Here is an 18,369-nt window from a genome sequence, read left to right as displayed (position 1 = left end):
GGGAAGAGTCGAGTACAAGAGGAAGGTGGAAGGAAGAAAGCGCCAGAAGCGCCAGGTGCGAAGATAGACCATCAAAGAACTCCATAGCAGAGCAAAAAAGAGAAAGACAAGTATAAATAGTAGGCTATCGATTAGGTTTTTCTACTTAATTAAGCTGCTTATGCAAAGTTTTATAATTTGTTCACATAGGCAGCGTGATTGGGGGCATATTTGTTGAGGCCTTCACAACATTGAAGAATTGTCTGGTCACTGCTCTTTTATAGCTTTGCCTGATTTGACCCTACCATTTACTTTTAAACAGATGCATCAGGTCAAGGGAACGCGAGAGGCGCACGAAAGGAGGTAGACCTTCGGTGTCACCTTGGGGAGAGCTCACCAAGGCAGGATTTTGGGCAGTAGTAGGGGTGATGAAACTTTAGATGTCAAATGCCACCTTTTTCGTAGTCTATAGGGAAAAGGTACACGATGTTTTTCAGAGTCTATAGGGGAAGATTCCACCAGCTCCGGTTTCTTTGGGTGAGAGATCGAACCTCCACTCGTTTCTGGTTTCTGCTTTCTCCCTAAGGAAAGAAGATATGATACTTTTAGAAGAATGCAACCCCTAGATTTGCACTTTCTTCATCCCGTTTTGCCATTGTGCATTAAGTAATCCAAAGTTTGTGAAGGAAGCTGCAATGCACCACATGTTAGCTTATAGGCCACGGTTTAAGAGCTAGAACATTTTTTTTTGCGGAAAAAGAGGTAAAACATTTTGAATAAACAAATCTGTAAAAAAAACTTCAAGATTACGACAAGTGCCACACTGAATAATTATTGGAAAGTGGTAGTGACCTTTGCAAGAAGTGCTCTTTAATTAGTTTTTTTAAAGAAATGAATGCTTTTTAATTAGTGATTACCACCTCTTTTACGCTCTTTGCATTTGTGCTCTGGCCATGCACGACACAAGGAAACAGAGCGGCCCACCGATACGTTTAGCTCATCAGCCCGCCTGATTTTAGACTGTTTTGGGCCTGTCTCACGGCTCTAGACGGGCCACGTGCCGGCACGACCCGATTGTATACGTGCTGGGCTAGGTCCACCACTGGCCGGGCATGCGGGCTATCGGGCCGCCACGCCTGGACCGGCTATTCGGCCTGGTTTGGCGGTGCACACCCCGGCCGCGCCCTTTCTGCAGGGAAACTCTACAGTTCTTTTACCCAGTGGATCCAGAGAGACAGACTAGTGGGTCCTACCTGAGCACTCTCCTTCCGCGGCAGTGCAAGTCGGAATTCCGTGCAAAGCCATGGCCTCCGAGCAATCGTCGCCATCTCCATCGCCGCCGCCGCCTGCTCCCACCACCGTAATCGATCTCGGCGACGATCTCCTCCGCGAAATCTTCCTCCGCCTCCCCTCCCTCCCGAGCCTCGTCCGCGCCGCCCTCAGCTGCCGCACCTTCCTCAGCGCCGTCCGCTCGTCCCCCGTCTTCCGCCGCAGCTTCCGCGCGGCCCACCCACCCCCTCTCCTCGGCTTCTTCTTCGACCCCGACGGCCCCGCCATCCCTGCCTTCGCCCCCGTCCGCCGCCGCTCCGACCCTGACCTCGCAGCCGCCGTCCGCGGCGCCGATTTCTTCTTCACCCGCCTCCCCGACGACGACGACGCCTCCCCTGGGTGGTTCGTGTGCGACTGCCGGGGAGGCTACGTGCTCCTCTGCAACGGAAGGACGGGGCAGTTCGCAGCCTACAACCCCCTCACAGGGGCCCTGGATCTTGTCCCTCCGACGCCCGACGAGTTCTTCGACGACGGCCACGGCCTTACCTCGCACCTCGATTGCTTCATCCTCGCCTCCGAAGAGGGCGACGGGCCGTTCCGCCTTGTCACTATCTGTCACGACGAGTCGCGGGCGCGCGCCGCCGTCTTCTCGTCAGATAGCAGGGAGTGGCGGATCTTCCCGTGGTCTGAGGCTGTGGAGCCACTGCCTGAAGACGAACACTGGCTTAAAGTTGGCACGATGGTGAATGGGTTCATCTATTGGATACAAGCAAATGAAGCCGGCTTGCTCGTGCTGAACACCGCAACGCTACATTTCTCTCGGATGGATCTGCCACCATTCTTGGAAGGGAAAATTCACCTTGTGTGGCCTGGGGAGGCCAAGGATGGGAGGCTTTGTATCGTTTGCCCAGTTGACTTTGGTATCCATGTTTGGTTCTGGCGAGCTGATGAGGACGGCTTCGAGAGATGGATGCTAGAGAAGAAGTTTCAGTTAGAGTTAAAGTCGATTGTTGAGGCCACTGGGGGCTCACTAGAAGATGTTGAGCTGCATATTGTGGATACTATTGATGGGTTTGTGTACTTCTCTACTGGTGAAACGTTCCATAATGTTCATGTTCCTTCGTGGTTCCTGTCTTTATGCATGGAGACGGCGAAGCTGGACATGCTCTTTCAGAAGAGATGTGACAGCCATGTCCGGCCCTGCATCATGCCATGGCCTCCCTCTTTGGTAAATAATAAGTTGTGCCCTCTACTTGAAGGAGAAGGTGCTTGACGATATGCTGGCAAGGTATGATAACGTTTCGTTCTATCGTCCACTGTATGGATTGTTCAAGTATTGATGTTCTGAAGATGAGAAAGAGAAGTCCATTATTATCGTAGACTGTGTTAGACACATGCAAACTGGGTTATCTACATTTATAGGTTTCGTCAAATACTTGCTTGTGTTTTACTGATCATTAGGTGTTTTTGCCAATCATGCCGAAGGACCAGCATTAGAACTAACGACTATGTTTTCCTGTACCGCATGTGTGGCAATACCCTACAGCTCTATAGTCTATACGACTGGTTGCATTTCTAAACTTGTTCAAGTATTACATTCCACTACCATCTTTGAGGCAGAGATTCCACTAATAAATTGGTACAGTTGTCATTTTGATTTGATTTTTCGTTTTGTTGCCAGTTGGACTCATTTTATTTTGGATTGTCTCAACTCACTAGCTAATTACTCGATTGTTTGTTTTGCTTTCCCTCTCATTCACCTTATTATATGAAATAAGACCCCCATCTATCTACTTGGAATACAGAACTTTGCATTTTAACCATTTTTAGGCATGCTTCGATGATATTCAAAATGTGCTCTATACGAGTGTATGTTGTTTTGTCGTTTAATCGAGTATATTAGTTCAAAGGATTTACTATTTTTTTTGTTTTGTGAACTGATAAGTCTTTTCAGGGGGGAAAACATTTTAGAATTTTGTGAACCATTGTAACATCCCAAATTTTCAATTTGGAATGTTATACATTAGATCACCATGCATATCATATTTTATTTTGCATTTTGGTTGATCCTAGAAATTCTACGCAACTCAATGACCCACGGAGAGAGTTGGGGATTTCGTTATTTTCATATTTGAGTTTTCTCAAATTTTGAGAATAGGATCATTTAATTTTATTTATTTTATCATCAATTATTTCTATTACAAAAATAAGAGAGAGGGAATAAAATGACTTTCCCAAAATAAAGAAATATTGAGGATTTAATAATAAAATCAAATAAGATTTTATTTCGGAGTTTTTCGGTGTTTTATTTGAATTTAGGAAAAATATGCGTTTTTCAAAATTGCATTTAGGTCCTAAATAAATGTTCACCTTGTGCTGCTTGATTTTAGAAGCCCGTGAAAATTTGTTTCGGAATTTTTAGAGTCCGTTTAGTATTTCTTTTTATTTTTCTTCTGAGCGGAATAATAAAAAAATGAACCGACCTAACGGGCCGTGTCCAACTAGGACTCTGGCCCGGCTAGGCAATAAAAGCCGGCCCAGCCCCCCCGGGCCAAACCCTAGCCAGCCCCGCCCCGCTCGCCCTGCCGCCGCCGCCGCCACGCGCTGCCCCGTCGCGCCGTCGCCCGCCGCGCCGCCGCCCGCCCCGCTGCGGCACCGTCCTGCTCGCCGCCGCGCCGCCTGCCGGACGCCGTCGCCGCCGCCTCGTTTTCCCTGCCGCCGTTGTTTCGTCGGTTTTTTTAGATTCGGTTTTTTTAAATAGATTGGTTTTTCCGGTTTATTTAAATAGTGAGCGTTCGTCCGTCTGTTCGTTCTAGCGAGCGTTCGTCGTTTTTCTTTTTCTCGGATTAAATCCGCGATTTTTCTGATCGCGATTCCTGATCTGATTTTCGTTTTAGTATAACTTTTCGCTCGTTTATCAGAATCAGACGATTCAAGCGCCTAGAGTTTCGTCTCGAAACCCTCTATTCGTTTAATCAACTTAAACAAAATTTTGCTACTGTAAAATTTGCCCTAGATCCAGATTACTAGAACGAAGTTGTTTTCTTTCGCAGTTTGACTTTCGTTGCTTCGTTCGATTTGATTCTTTTTACAAACCGGAGTTCTTAAGTCGAACCTTCTGGTTAGATCTCTTATTTGAGTTTTACCCGTGCATTAGATGAGTACTTATTGTATGCTTGTTTGTTTGTCTGCGATAGAATACCCGGAGTGCGCCGCTTGTTACTTCGAATCGTTAGGTTTTGCGGATCATCAGCAAGGCAAGTAACACTTTGATCATACCTTTTCTACTACCCAGTTTTATTGCATTAGATCAATCCTCACACATTGCATGATTAGGATCTAATTAAATTGTGGGATGGGAAGTAGATGAGGTAGTGCCTATTACCTGTTTATTATCAAACCTTTGGGAGTTACTTCTACATTTGCTTTTTATGCCATGCTATGCTAGTAGACGTGGATTGGGTGAGTGATATCCATGACATATGTGAGATTGTTAATTAATGGTTTATCTAAGGTGGCCACTTAAACACACATCTGGGTGGATTGAGATACCTGGTTATTCCAGGATTGCCTGTCCAGGCACCTGGGTAGACCAGGATTGCCTGTTTTTTTATGGACCGCCACCCAGGCTCAAAGGGATCATGAGACTATTCATACTAGAAACTTCCGTGTGCAGCCACAAGCTATTATGGGCTCTAGCATAGTTGACTAAGTTGTGCGAACTCTTAGAGTGGTAGACTAGCAGATGTAGGGGATGTAGGTGGTACGGTCTACCTGATCGTAAGGTGCTAGCACTTCTGAAAGACTATGTCTCGGTCATCCGTCTTCTCAAACACCATGTAGTGCGAGAAACCAAACGGAGGCGATCGAGTCTTGTGGGGAAAAGTGCGCAAACCTCTGCAGAGTGTAATAAACTAATCATGATTAGCCGTGTCCCCGGTTATGGACGTTTTGAGTATCTAGTACTTGAATTTTCATTTGAATCTCAATATGTTACTCTAAATTAATTTTGTTGGGTTATGTTTAACGATGATGCTTAATTGGGATTGAGAATGCTGTCAACCATTCTCAATGTTTAACAACCACCATGATAGTAATTAAATTTTATTCCTTTGAAGTAGGGAGAATTTGGTTTTACGTAAAACTGTAACCATAGAGCTTTCCACCAGCCAAATATGCATATAGTATAGCTATTTCATTCCATTACTCTCTATGTGTTACCTTGCCAGCATATTCCATGCGCTGACCCGTTTTCGGGCTGCAACGTTAATGTTGCAGACTTTTCAAACGACGATTAAGGAGTTTTTAGGTCGTGGTTATATATTCAGTGATGCCGTTGGAGTTGATGGACTCACTTATCTTCCAAGCCTTCCGCTGTTATTGTTATTAGATGGCCTTAAGCCATATTAATTGTAATAAGTTCTCTTTTGAGACACTCGATGTAATAAGTGTGTGATTGCTACTCTGCTATAAATCCTCCAAGTACTGTGTGGTGTCAGCATTACTGATTCAGGGATGACACCGGAGCACAGAGATCAGATTATTTGAGGTCTGATCGCTACAGAGATGGTATCAGAGCACACGCTGATTGTAGGACACGACCATTAAGCTAAAGACCTAGATCACTATCCACTCTCTTCTTTTTTGACTTCTCATCTTCTCTACTCTTTAGGATGTCGGATGCAAGGAACAAGTTCACGCAACCGGATGAAGATACACCCTTTGGACGACACTTGAAGGAAGTCACTAGATACCTGAACATAGGAGTACCAAGCTTCACGGGAACCTACAACGCCACTTTACCTGAAGAAGAGCGCTGGATGATTCAAGTTCAAGTTCCAGGAAGGACGTTCATGCCAGTCACCGCGCCCATAGAGTTTTCTTTTGATGCACCAACTTGGAGTCTAGGAAAGAGCATGGCAGCTCACATCGCCATGGGACGCATTGGAGAAGTCTACCGCAAGGATCTCAAGGATACTATTTACCAGATTTGTGGGCGCCGAGATGAGCACTGGGCGATGATCAGCACCCGGAAGGATAGATCAATTGCAGCTTTTATCCAGGAGTTAAATCAGCACATTCGACGATAGGAGAACCAGATGTGCGCCGACATGATAGATATAAAGAAGGCTAAGACTAGAATCAAGGAACTGGAGGAAGAACTCAAGGCTACACGTGAAGATTATGAAGAGGAAATTGAAGTATTGATGAAGAAGAATGACGACCTGATCAAGAAGATTGGAATATTTATGGGAGGCCCTACGCCAGTAGATGAAGACGAAGAACCCCAGGAGATTAGCCCGGAAGACTACATCATCATCGACGGCACCGACTCGGAACTAGATAGTACGATGATGACTATGTTGATGAAGCTGGAGCAGATATCATGGAGTCTGTAACCGAAGAATATTTCTAGTAGACCACCCCATCAGTAGTAGTAGTCTACCATGTAAATATAGTAGTTCGAGCACTTTTGCGATAGTTAGATCGATTGTATGCCCTTCTTTGATTGATTGAAGTGAATTGTTTGTTTTGCCTCATGTGCATATGGGTAGTGTTTTCTCGTTAGACCCCCTCTATTCTTATATCTCATCTTTTCTAAACCCTCAGATGCCTCCGAGACGTGACCCCGGATTTACCTTTCCATCGGAGCTCACCCAGTTGATCCAGCAGCAGAACACATTGATGTAGTTGCTAGTCCAGAATCAGAATCAGGGGAACAACAACAACAACCCACCACCACCACCACCACCTGTTGACCACTTAGCCCGTTTTCTTAGGCTGAATTCGCCGGTGTTTTCCAGTAGCACCGAGCCGATAGTAGCAGATGATTGGCTCCGCAAGACAGCTAGGGAGTTGACCACAGCAGGACGCACAGATGCGGAGAAGGTGAAGTTTGCCGCACATCAGTTAGAAGGACCCGCAGCATCATGGTGGGAGAATTTCATAGCCACTTTCCCAGTTGACACTGTCACATGGGACCAGTTTCAGCAGGCTTTTCGTACCCATATTTCAGCAGGAGCTATGGCCATGAAGAAGCGTGAGTTTCGCAACTTGCGCCAAGGAGGACAGACAGTTGGCCAGTATGTGAAGGAATTAAGTAAGCTAGCACGTTATGCCTCAGATGACGTCGCTACGGATGCAGCTAAGCAGGAGAAGTTTCTGGAAGGACTGAATGATGAGTTGAGCATGCGGTTGATGGTAGCCACCTTCAGCAACTACCAGGAGTTGGTAGATCGTGCTCTTATGATTGAAGGGAAGCAGCAGCAAATTGAAAATCGCAAGAGGAAGTATGAACAAGGGAAGTACAATTCAGTAGCTCAGAAGAAGCCACGTTTTACCCCTAGACCGAGAGGACATTTCAGCATACCCATGGAGGAGGTAGCTCGCACAATCACAATGGCACCAAGAATGGTAATGGCAATGGAGGAAGCAACGGCCAGAATCGCACCAACCCATCAACCCCAGCCAAGAAGGACCTAAGCCAAGTCACTTGTTTTAAGTGTCTGAAAACACGACATTATGCCAATGAATGTCCTGAAGGCCAAAATGGCAATGGAAGTTATGGGAAGAAGCCGAACCCTTTCAACAGGGGACAGGTGAACCACGTTAGCGTGGAGGAGGTTGAAGCTCAGCCCGATGCAGTAATAGGTAAGTTTTTGGTTAAGTCATTTACTGCACTCGTTCTTTTTGATACTGGTGCATCGCATTCATACATATCAAGGGGATTTATGGATAAGTATAACCTACCAACCCAAGCCCTTAGGTCATCCATGTTAGTAACCTCGCCTGGAGCAGAGTATGTGGCTAGTTTATGGTGTGATCGGTTACCATTAAGGATTGGTAACTATGTTTTTCCCTCAGACCTAATAGTATTGTAATATCAAGGATTGGATGTGATATTAGGCATGGATTGGTTATCAAGGTATGAAGGGAATATTGAGTGTGCTAGTAAGTCAATTTTTCTTACCACACCAGAAGGGAGAAGGATCAAGTATGTATCTCGGCATGTGCCAAAGAGGACTCAAGTAACTTGCCTAACATGAGTTGTGCAGGAGGAAGTACCAGTGGTAAGGGATTTTCCCGATGTATTTCCGGAAGAGTTGCCAGGCATGCCACCGGATAGAGATATTGAGTTCCTGATTGAGCTATTGCCAGGCACAGGGCCAATATCAAAGAGACCATATAGGATGCCAGCAAAGAATTTGGTGGAAATTAAGAAGCAGATTAAGGAGTTACTGGATAAAGGATATATTCGCCCAAGTTCTTCGCCTTGGGGATCGCCAGTACTACTAGTGGAGAAGAAGGATGGATCGTTAAGGATGGTTGTTGACTATCGAGGATTGAATGAAGTAATGATCAAAAACAAGTACCCACTACCAATGATCAATGATCTGTTTGATTGATTGCAAGGAGCTAAGATATTTTCCAAGATCGATCTGCGATCAGGATATTCCGAAGATAGCTTTTACCACCAGGTATGGGCTGTATGAGTGTATCATTATGTCATTTGGTCTGACTAACGCACCTGCCTATTTTATGAACATGATGAACAAAGTGTTTATGGAGTTCTTGAATAAGTTCGTCATAGTGTTCATTGATGATATCCTGGTTTATTCGAAGAATGGAGAGGAGCATAAAGAGCATTTGCGTTTGGTACTTGGAAAGCTCAAAGAACATCAGTTATATGCCAAGTTCAGCAAATGTGATTTTTGGTTGAAGGAAGTAGGATTCCTCGGACATGTTATATCTGGAGAAGGTATAGCAGTAGATCCCGCTAAAGTTGAAACCGTGACCAAGTGGGAAGCCCCAACCACAGTTGGAGAGATCCGCAGTTTTCTTGGACTCGCAGGATACTACCAGAGATTTATTGAGAATTTCTCAAAGATTGCGAAGCCTATGACGGAGTTGTTGAAGAAAGATACCAAGTTCATATGGACAGAGGAATGTGAGGCTAGTTTCCAGGAGTTGAAGAAACGTTTGGTTACCTCACCAGTGTTGATTTTGCCAGACCAGACCAAAGATTATGAGGTGTATTGCGATGCTTCACGTCGAGGACTTGGAGCAGTGCTTATGCAGGAAGGGAGAGTTGTTTCATACGCCTCAAGACAACTGAAGCCTCATGAGCTAAATTATGCCACGCATGATTTGGAGTTAGCAGTCGTAGTGCATGCATTAAAGACATGGAGACATTTCCTCATTGAAAATCATTGTGAGGTGTACACGGATCATAAGAGTTTGAAGTACATTTTCACACAGAAGGAGTTGAATCTCAGATAAAGGAGATGGTTGGAGCTTATCAAGGATTATGATATGAAATTGCATTATCACCCCGAAAAGGCTAATGTAGTAGCTGACGCATTAAGCCGTAAGAGCCATGTCAATATGTTAATGACGGGAAAAATACCAAGGGAGTTAGCAGAAAATCTTCGTGAACTATGTTTGGAAATAGTTCCGAGAGGCTATGTAGCAGCATTGGAGATTCAGTCAACTTTGATGGATAGAATCAGGGAAGCTCAGAAGGCTGACAAAGAGGTTGCCGCTATAAAGGAGAAACTGAACAAAGGAAAAGCTAAAGGATTTCGTGAGGATGAGCACGACACCCTATGGTTTGAAGACCGCGTTTACGTGCCCAATGACCCGGAGATCAGGAAGTTGATTTTGCAAGAGGCACACGATTCACCGTATTCAATTCACCCAGGAAATACCAAGATGTATTTGGATTTGAAGGATATTTTCTGGTGGACCGGAATGAAGAAGGATATTGCGGAGTATGTAGCAGTTTGTGATGTATGTCAGAGGGTAAAGGCAGAACATCAGAAGCCAGCAGGATTGCTACAACCATTGCCGATACCCGAATGGAAGTGGGATAAGCTAGGCATGGATTTTATCACGGGATTGCCTAGGACTCGTTCAGGCTATGACTCGATTTAGGTTGTAGTCGATCGATTGACGAAAGTAGCTCATTTCATTCCAGTAAAGACCACTTATACCAGTGCTAAGTTGGCAAAGATATACATGACCAGAATCGTATGTTTGCATGGAGTTCCGAGGAGTATCGTATCAGATAGAGGAACCCAGTTTACCTCAAAGTTCTGGAAGCAGTTGCACGAAACTTTGGGTACCAGGCTAGAATTCAGTACGCTTTTCATCCACAGACAGATGGACAGACCGAGAGAGTTAATTAGATTTTGGAGGATATGCTGAGAGCTTGTGCGCTAGATTATGGATCTAGTTGGGACGATAATTTGCCATATGCAAAGTTCTCTTACAACAACAGTTATCAAACCAGTTTAAAGATGGACCCTTTCGAAGCCTTGTACGGAAGGAGGTGCATGACACCGTTGTCATGGGACGAAGTTGGAGACCGCCAGTTGTTTGGACCTGACTTGATTAAAGAGTCTGAACAGAAGGTGAAGTTGATTCGCGATAGGCTCAAGGTAGCCCAGTCCAGACAGAAGAGTTATGCAGATTCTAAACGTAAGGAGACAGTTTACGAAGTCGAGGATAGAACTTATCTTCGAGTATCTCCACTTTGGGGAACAAAGCGTTTTGGAGTTAAAGGGAAGTTAGCGCCACGATTTGTAGGACCATATCGAGTTTTGGAGCGTATGGGAGAAGTGGCCTACAAGTTGGAATTGCCCGAAGGATTGTCAGGAGTTCATGATGTGTTCCACGTTTCTCAGTTAAAGAAATGTCACGCGGAGATGGCTGACATACCGTTGAGAGACACAGTGCCCTTAGAAACTATTCAGTTGGATAACAATTTGACATATGAGGAAAAACCAATTAAGATTCTCGAGTTTGCCACTCGAGTCACCCGCAGCAAGGTTATCAAGTTTTGCAAAGTACAGTGGAGCCACCACACAGAGGATGAAGCCACTTGGAAACGAGAGGAAGATTTGCTCAAGGACCACCCTCACCTATTTTCTAGCCAACCCGAATCTCGAGGGCGAGATTCATCTTAAGGGGGGTAGGTTTGTAACATCCCAAATTTTCAATTTGGAATGTTATACATTAGATCACCATGCATATCATATTTTATTTTGGATTTTGGTTGATCCTAGAAATTCTACGCAACTCAATGACCCACGGAGAGAGTTGGGGATTTCGTTATTTTCATATTTGAGTTTTCTCAAATTTTGAGAATAGGATCATTTAATTTTATTTATTTTATCATCAATTATTTCTATTACAAAAATAAGAGAGAGGGAATAAAATGACTTTCCCAAAATAAAGAAATATTGAGGATTTAATAATAAAATCAAATAAGATTTTATTTCGGAGTTTTTCGGTGTTTTATTTGAATTTAGGAAAAATATGCGTTTTTCAAAATTGCATTTAGGTCCCAAATAAATGTTCACCTTGTGCTGCTTGATTTTAGAAGCCCGTGAAAATTTGTTTCGGAATTTTTAGAGTCCGTTTAGTATTTCTTTTTATTTTTCTTCCGAGCGGAATAATAAAAAAATGAACCGACCTAACGGGCCGTGTCCGACTAGGACTCTGGCCCGACTAGGCAATAAAAGCCAGCCCAGCCCCCCCGGGCCAAACCCTAGCCAGCCCCGCCCCGCCGCGCCGCCGCCTTGCCCGCCGCCGCCCCGCCGACTCCGCCACCGCGCCGCCCGCTGGACGCCGTCGCCGTCGCCTCGTTTTCCATGCCGCCGTTTTATTTTGAAAAAACCATCGGGTTTTTGTCGGTTTTTTTAGATTCAGTTTTTTAAATAGATCGGTTTTTCCGGTTTATTTAAATAGTGAGCGTTCGTCCGTCTGTTCGTTCTAGCGAGCGTTCGTCGTTTTTCTTTTTCTCGGATTAAATCCGCGATTTTTCTGATCGCGATTCCTGATCCGATTTTCGTTTTAGTATAACTTTTCGCTCGTTTATCGGAATCAGACGATTCAAGCGCCTAGAGTTTCGTCTCGAAACCCTCTATTCGTTTAATCAACTTAAACAAAATTTTGCTACTGTAAAATTTGCCCTAGATCCAGATTACTAGAACGAAGTTGTTTTCTTTCGCAGTTTGACTTTCGTTGCTTCGTTCGATTTGATTCTTTTTACAAACCGGAGTTCTTAAGTTGAACCTTCTGGTTAGATCTCTTATTTGAGTTTTACCCGTGCATTAGATGAGTACTTATTGTATGCTTGTTTGTTTGTCTGCGATAGAATACCCGGAGTGCGCCGCTTGTTACTTCGAATCGTTAGGTTTTGCGGATCATCAGCAAGGCAAGTAACACTTTGATCATACCTTTTCTACTACCCAGTTTTATTGCATTAGATCAATCCTCACACATTGCATGATTAGGATCTAATTAAATTGTGGGATGAGAAGTAGATGAGATAGTGCCTATTACCTGTTTATTATCAAACCTTTGGGAGTTACTTCTACATTTGCTTTTTATGTCATGCTATGCTAGTAGACGTGGATTGGGTGAGTGATATCCATGACATATGTGAGATTCTTAATTAATGGTTTATCTAAGGTGGCCACTTAAACACACATCTGGGTGGATTGAGATACCTGGTTATTCCAGGATTGCCTGTCCAGGCACCTGGGTAGACCAGGATTGCCTGTTTTTTTATGGACCGCCACCCAGGCTCAAAGGGATCATGAGACTATTCATACTAGAAACTTCCGTGTGCAGCCACAAGCTATTATGGGCTCTAGCATAGTTGACTAAGTTGTGCGAACTCTTAGAGTGGTAGACTAGCAGATGTAGGGGATGTAGGTGGTACGGTCTACCCGATCGTAAGGTGCTAGCACTTCTGAAAGACTATGTCTCGGTCATCCGTCTTCTCAAACACTATGTAGTGCGAGAAACCAAACGGAGGCGATCGAGTCTTGTGGGGAAAAGTGCGCAAACCTCTGCAAAGTGTAATAAACTAATCATGGTTAGCCGTGTCCCCGGTTATGAACGTTTTGAGTATGTAGTACTTGGATTTTCATGTGAATCTCAACATGTTACTCTAAATTAATTTTGTTGGGTTATGTTTAACGATGATGCTTAACTGGGATTGAGAATGCTGTCAACCATTCTTAATGTTTAACAACCATCATGATAGTAATTAAATTTTATTCCTTTGAAATAGGGAAAAATTTGGTTTTACGTAAAACTGTAACCATAGAGCTTTCCACCAGCCAAATATGCATATAGTATAGCTATTTCATTCCATTACTCTCTATGTGTTACCTTGCCAGCATATTCCATGTGCTGACCCGTTTTCAGGCTGCAACGTTAATGTTGCAGACTTTTTAGACGACGATTAAGGAGTTTTTAGGTCGTGGTTATATATTCAGTGATGCCGTGGGAGTTGATGGACTTACTTATCTTCCAAGCCTTCCGCTGTTATCGTTATTAGATGACCTTAAGCCATATTAATTGTAATAAGTTCTCTTTTGAGACACTCGATGTAATAAGTGTGTGATTGCTACTCTGCTATAAATGCTCCGAGTACTGTGTGGTGTCAGCATTACTGATCCAGGGATGACACCGGAGCACAGAGATCAGACTGTTTGAGGTCTGGTCGCTACAACCATTCCTGAAACTAACGTTCTTCTTTTTTTTGTTTTGAAAAAGGTGCTTTGTTCTATAAAACTGGGATTAGTATATCTTTTGAAAAATAGTAGCAACTACAACAACATAGATTAAATGGTCGGGCCATTAGTTCAGTTGTACTTTATTGTTTATACCTGATATACCAGCTGACATCAACACTGGTTATCCACGATACTTTTCATTAACAGAATTAAATGCTCTTTGAACTGGTGAATAAACTATTGCTCCTTGGGGACCCTGGCCCTGATTTTTGACCTATAATTCTTGTTTTACGCTATGAGGAGGAAAATATAGGTAGATGGGTACTGAACAAAACTGGTGTTCTTCCAGCTCAGTCAATGTTTGTGCCTCTGAAAAGTAGTTATGTTAGCTGGCCACATAAGAACCTTTGGTTTGTTAAAGCACCACTGAAGGTAAAACCCGTCTGTGGCTTGCTGTTAGGAAAATATTCCCAACCAAAGACAATTTGGCTAAAAGGGCTGTGTTTGTGATACTAAATGAATGTTTTGTGGCAATGCAGAGACCGTGGATCATCTTTTCCCTGCCAGTGCTGTGTCTGCTTTTTTGGGGGGGCTTAGTGAAATGTGTTGCTGGTTTGGCTATGTACACCCATGAGTTTCTTTGAGATTAGTGGCTGGATCCTTTGTTTTCATGGTAAAGATAGAAATTTGGTAGCTGTGGGCTTTGTGCTGTAATCTGTTCTCCATATAAGGAAGAGTAGGAACGCAACATCTTTTGATCATGTTTACTCGCATGATCCAACAGACATGGATAACTCATTCGTTGTATTGGTGTGGCATGCAGAAACGAGGCAGGCGGTAGCGGCAGCGCAACGTCTGAGATCAGCAAACCCGAAGGCTGGGGCCCGACGATGAGGCGTACTGGAGTTGGTTAAACCATGAGGTGATGTTCTTCCAAGGCTGTCAATGATCTGAGTAATAGCAGCGTTGTAGTTACAAACTGTTCTGTAACCTGTCGGTACTAACCTTTCTGGTTGTTGCTATCCTTCTAGCTTTTGTTAGGGTAAGTATATGCGTGGATGCCGGTTTGCGCTTTTGCTTTTGTGCTTTGTTGTTTCGTCGGCCTTCTTTTTAAAACTGAACCTGGATGTTTGTCTTGTTGGTTTCGTCGGCCCTTTTGTTCCGAAACTTTAGTCCTTCACCCAGGATAAAAAGGTCTAATCGTCGGTGGTAAATATGGCCTCGACGGATCTCATGGTATCTTCGCAGCCGGATGTTTGCAGGCATATTGCAGATTTGTACTCTAGTAACTATTCTGCATGAATTCTACTATTCTATAGTCCGTGTAGGATCTTGAGATACATTTGACCGAGGAATGTTACCATGCACAGGGCCAATGCTGCTTTGAGATTCGTGCTATGCTTTTCTGATTTTAACAAGTCTTGATTTGTTTCAGGGTGTTACATTAGTTTTTTTTTATTTCAAAGTTTAACATAATATTCTGTTGTAGACCATCTGTGTACCGGAAAATCCAATCTGTAACAAATGCAATTTTATTCGTTTGTACACAACTAAACATATTTGTTTGTGTTTATTTTGTTGGTTGAAATTGTCCTCAAGGTTCAGTATGACGGTCCTGGTGCCCTGTGTCTTGGTCGGGCCTTCTTGGCTAAAGGTTGGTTAAGGCGAGTTTCATGTCGTAGCGGTCGTAGGCCGGTTGGCGAGGACGGTCACGTTTGTGTATCCTTCCATGTCTTGGCTTCCCATTGCGTTGCAAGTATTCTGAATCGTGTAAAACATTGGTCGTTCACGCCAAAAGAGCAACTCCAATGAGACGACTCATTTCGTCCGTTGCCATCCGTTTGGATCGGCACGAACATAAAAGTCGGCCCAACGCGCTGACCTAACATTCGCTTCGCGTCTGCCTGCCGACTCATTCCTGGCCTATTTTTGAGCTGGATTTGCGTCGGCGCGGACACGAGACGGACGCGCGCTCGCCCTCTTTTCTCCCCGGACCCGCTGGTTGGTGTCACATTGACCTTTTCCTATCGAACAACACACTCTTGCCCGCCTACTTTATCGCCGACGTCGCCGGCCATTTTTTTTCGATAGATAAAGGATACATAGATAGTCCTAGTATAGACATAAAAAGATCAACAACTAGCCATTTTCCGACTCCGTCTCGATAATGTCCTCCTCTGAAGTCTGAATGTAGACGTCAACATACCGCTCATCCTCAGAGTTCCAGGACGACACTTCTCCTAGCTTCATGTGCAACTGAGTGGCCTGCTTACGCGAACGTTTGTCCTCCCGGTAGGCGGCTCGCTCCGTCCTCCTCGCCCCCCTCTCCGTCCTCCTTTGCTTGTATAATTGACGCTCGTTGACGATGTCCTGCGGGAAGCGTTCACGCCACACCGTCATGGCTTTCACGTCCATCTCGGCGATGGCGAGGCGACATTGCCGCCTCCGGTTGCCACGACGTTCCTCGTCGGTGAAAAGCCGTGGGAGAGGCGCGAGATCCTGCGCCCGCTGGCTTGTCAACACGTCGGGAAAATTCATCTCTCGACGAGGCCGCCGAAGGCACCACGCCGCCGCGTCGTACGTGCGGGCCGCATCCTCTGCGATGTCGAAGGTGCCGAGACTGAGGCGTTTCTCGCCAAACCAGATCTCGGAGGAGAAGCTGCCGTAGCGGCGCTCACGGACTCTGCGAAAATCTGAAGCGCCCAGGCAGCGCATCGACATGGTGACGCAGAGACGGCGAGGCTAGTGAGGGGGGGGGGCGAGGCGAGAGGGCGGCGAACAGAGTGTGGAGGGAGCGCCTTCTTAACGCACCCCGGACGCGGCGCGCCAAAACCAGCGCGCGCTAGGCCGATTTTTCCCGCCCGCGCGATCCTTTCCCGCGCTCTGGAGTGCCAAACCCAGCGCGACGACATGGCCGATGGTATGATCTATGGCCGCGGGCCTTTTTTTTTTTAAATTGAGCGTGGACATGAAATGAGTCGGCGCGTTGGACGCACTGTCGACCCAAATGCACAAGAGGGCAGATGTTGGGCGGGCGGCCGATCCAAACAAACAAAAAGCGAACAAATACGCCGTCCGTTTGAATCGACCGTTGGAGTGCTCTAATAACACTTTCTTCTCCATGAAAATGAAATGCTTCCGGGCGCTTTTAGACGTGCTCAAGCGAAGAAGAAGAAGAAGCATATAGGATCTGGGAATAATAACCTGCAAGTTCCCGATGGGAACTGTCAGTGCGGTCACCGCTGCGGTACTAATCCCGACACAGCATGACGGGATTTAGACGTGCTCCATCTTGCATTTTCGCGAGGAAATACTGCCGTCTGACTTGTACTACAGCATGACGAAGATTTCAGTTCATTAGCAGTAGTACAGTTCGTACTACTCCTACTCGCTAGTACTACGTACGTCCGTTTGATTTCGGTACTACTGGCAGTTGAGTTTAGCAAGTTGAATTTGATTTGGGTACTACTGTACTGTCACCCCCAAAGGCCGTCGCCAGCCCCACGGGCCTCAATCCTCATGGATCTCTGACCGATTTGAGATCCAGATGACAAATCAAGGTGGAGGGCAGTAGTCGACACAAGTCACAACATAAGCATAGTACGATCTGTAGTACAACAACGCCGGTCAGTTCTCCACCGCAGTACAACCATCGTAATAGCCTCGCACACCTCATCATACTACTACAAAAGAAAATGGGTGATGTCCCGGCCTCAAAAGCTAAAGCCATGATTCCTGCTTGCGTCTACGGAAGCTAAGCTAGCCAGATGCAACCAGACACTACTACTGGGGAAGACGAAGAGGAGGAAGAGACGCAAAGGTGCCATTGAGTGCAGCGTTGATGAACCGTCCTACTCCTCCGAGGCCGGAGCGGTTCACCGGCGCTGCACACAATGACGGCTCTGCTTTCTCCGGCGAAACAGCAAAGCAAGCCTTTTGTTACTAATCCCGACACCATTGACACAGGCATTCATCAGCTACTTATATATGCTCATGTGCCGGTGGTGACATGAAGCGGAGAGAAGGAGCTCAGTTGGGGCCCCAGCAGACGAGGTGGTGCGCCTTGCGCAGCTTCGCGTCCTCCGCGGACAAAGGCGCCGGTCGGGGAGCCGCGGCGGCCGCTGCCTCGGAGAGCGAGGCGGACAGGGCGCGGACCCTGGGCGCGGCGGCGGCGTGGCGGTAGAGCGAGCGGAGCGGGTAGCCCCAGCGGCACAGGCCCGCCTGGTCCTTGAGCGCCTCCACGGCGCCCACGCTTGCCGCCACCACCAGCGACGGCGCCTTCCTGCTCGCCGCCGACGCCATAGCAGCCCCTAGATCCTGTTCCTCCCCTTGCTTCCTTTCTTTCTCTCTGCGTCTGCGCCGCACCTGGTTTACTTGCTCAAGTGGATGTCGTCTCATCGGCGATCTCTGCGGGGGTTGCCATTTTTATACGCGACCGGGGACGCGAAACAGGCGGCGAAAGGGAGGAGCGGCCTAGGGGAAAACAGGGAGCGGGCCGCCTGTTTTGGACGGCGCGTCCGATGAAACGGGGCGGCGGACAAGACGTGGCGCGGTACAAGAAAGTTCTCTCCGCTACACATGCTGAACG

The 18,369-nt window shown here is 45.9% G+C and overlaps 2 protein-coding genes across 2 annotated transcripts; one reads left to right on the top strand and one right to left on the bottom strand.

Annotated features, from left to right (window-relative positions):
* The first annotated feature begins 1,159 nt into the window (after positions 1-1,159).
* Positions 1,160-14,851, top strand: LOC123130415 (uncharacterized). Its single transcript, XM_044550317.1, has 2 exons — positions 1,160-2,536; positions 14,605-14,851. Exon 1 carries the CDS (start codon positions 1,283-1,285, stop codon positions 2,519-2,521), a length of 1,239 nt encoding a protein of 412 aa, XP_044406252.1. The 5' UTR covers positions 1,160-1,282; the 3' UTR covers positions 2,522-2,536; positions 14,605-14,851.
* Positions 14,852-17,355: 2,504 nt separating this feature from the next.
* LOC123130414 (uncharacterized) lies at positions 17,356-18,166 on the bottom strand. The gene has a single exon (XM_044550315.1). The coding sequence runs from the start codon at positions 18,081-18,083 to the stop codon at positions 17,811-17,813; it is 273 nt and encodes a 90-aa protein (XP_044406250.1). The 5' UTR covers positions 18,084-18,166; the 3' UTR covers positions 17,356-17,810.
* Between the last annotated feature and the right edge of the window lie 203 nt (positions 18,167-18,369).

The sequence above is a fragment of the Triticum aestivum genome, chromosome 6A, assembly GCF_018294505.1.
Source record: "Triticum aestivum cultivar Chinese Spring chromosome 6A, IWGSC CS RefSeq v2.1, whole genome shotgun sequence".
NCBI classification, from domain to species: Eukaryota; Viridiplantae; Streptophyta; class Magnoliopsida; order Poales; family Poaceae; genus Triticum; species Triticum aestivum.
The sequence above is the reverse complement of the archived record's forward strand: the minus strand, read 5'-3'. Positions and strand labels throughout refer to the sequence as shown.

What these genes read in the sequence shown, in the direction of transcription:
- LOC123130415 (XM_044550317.1), top strand. Translation starts at nt 1,283, where the DNA reads ATGGCCTCCGAGCAATCGTCGCCATCTCCATCGCCGCCGCCGCCTGCT.
- LOC123130414 (XM_044550315.1), bottom strand. Translation starts at nt 18,083, where the DNA reads ATGGCGTCGGCGGCGAGCAGGAAGGCGCCGTCGCTGGTGGTGGCGGCA.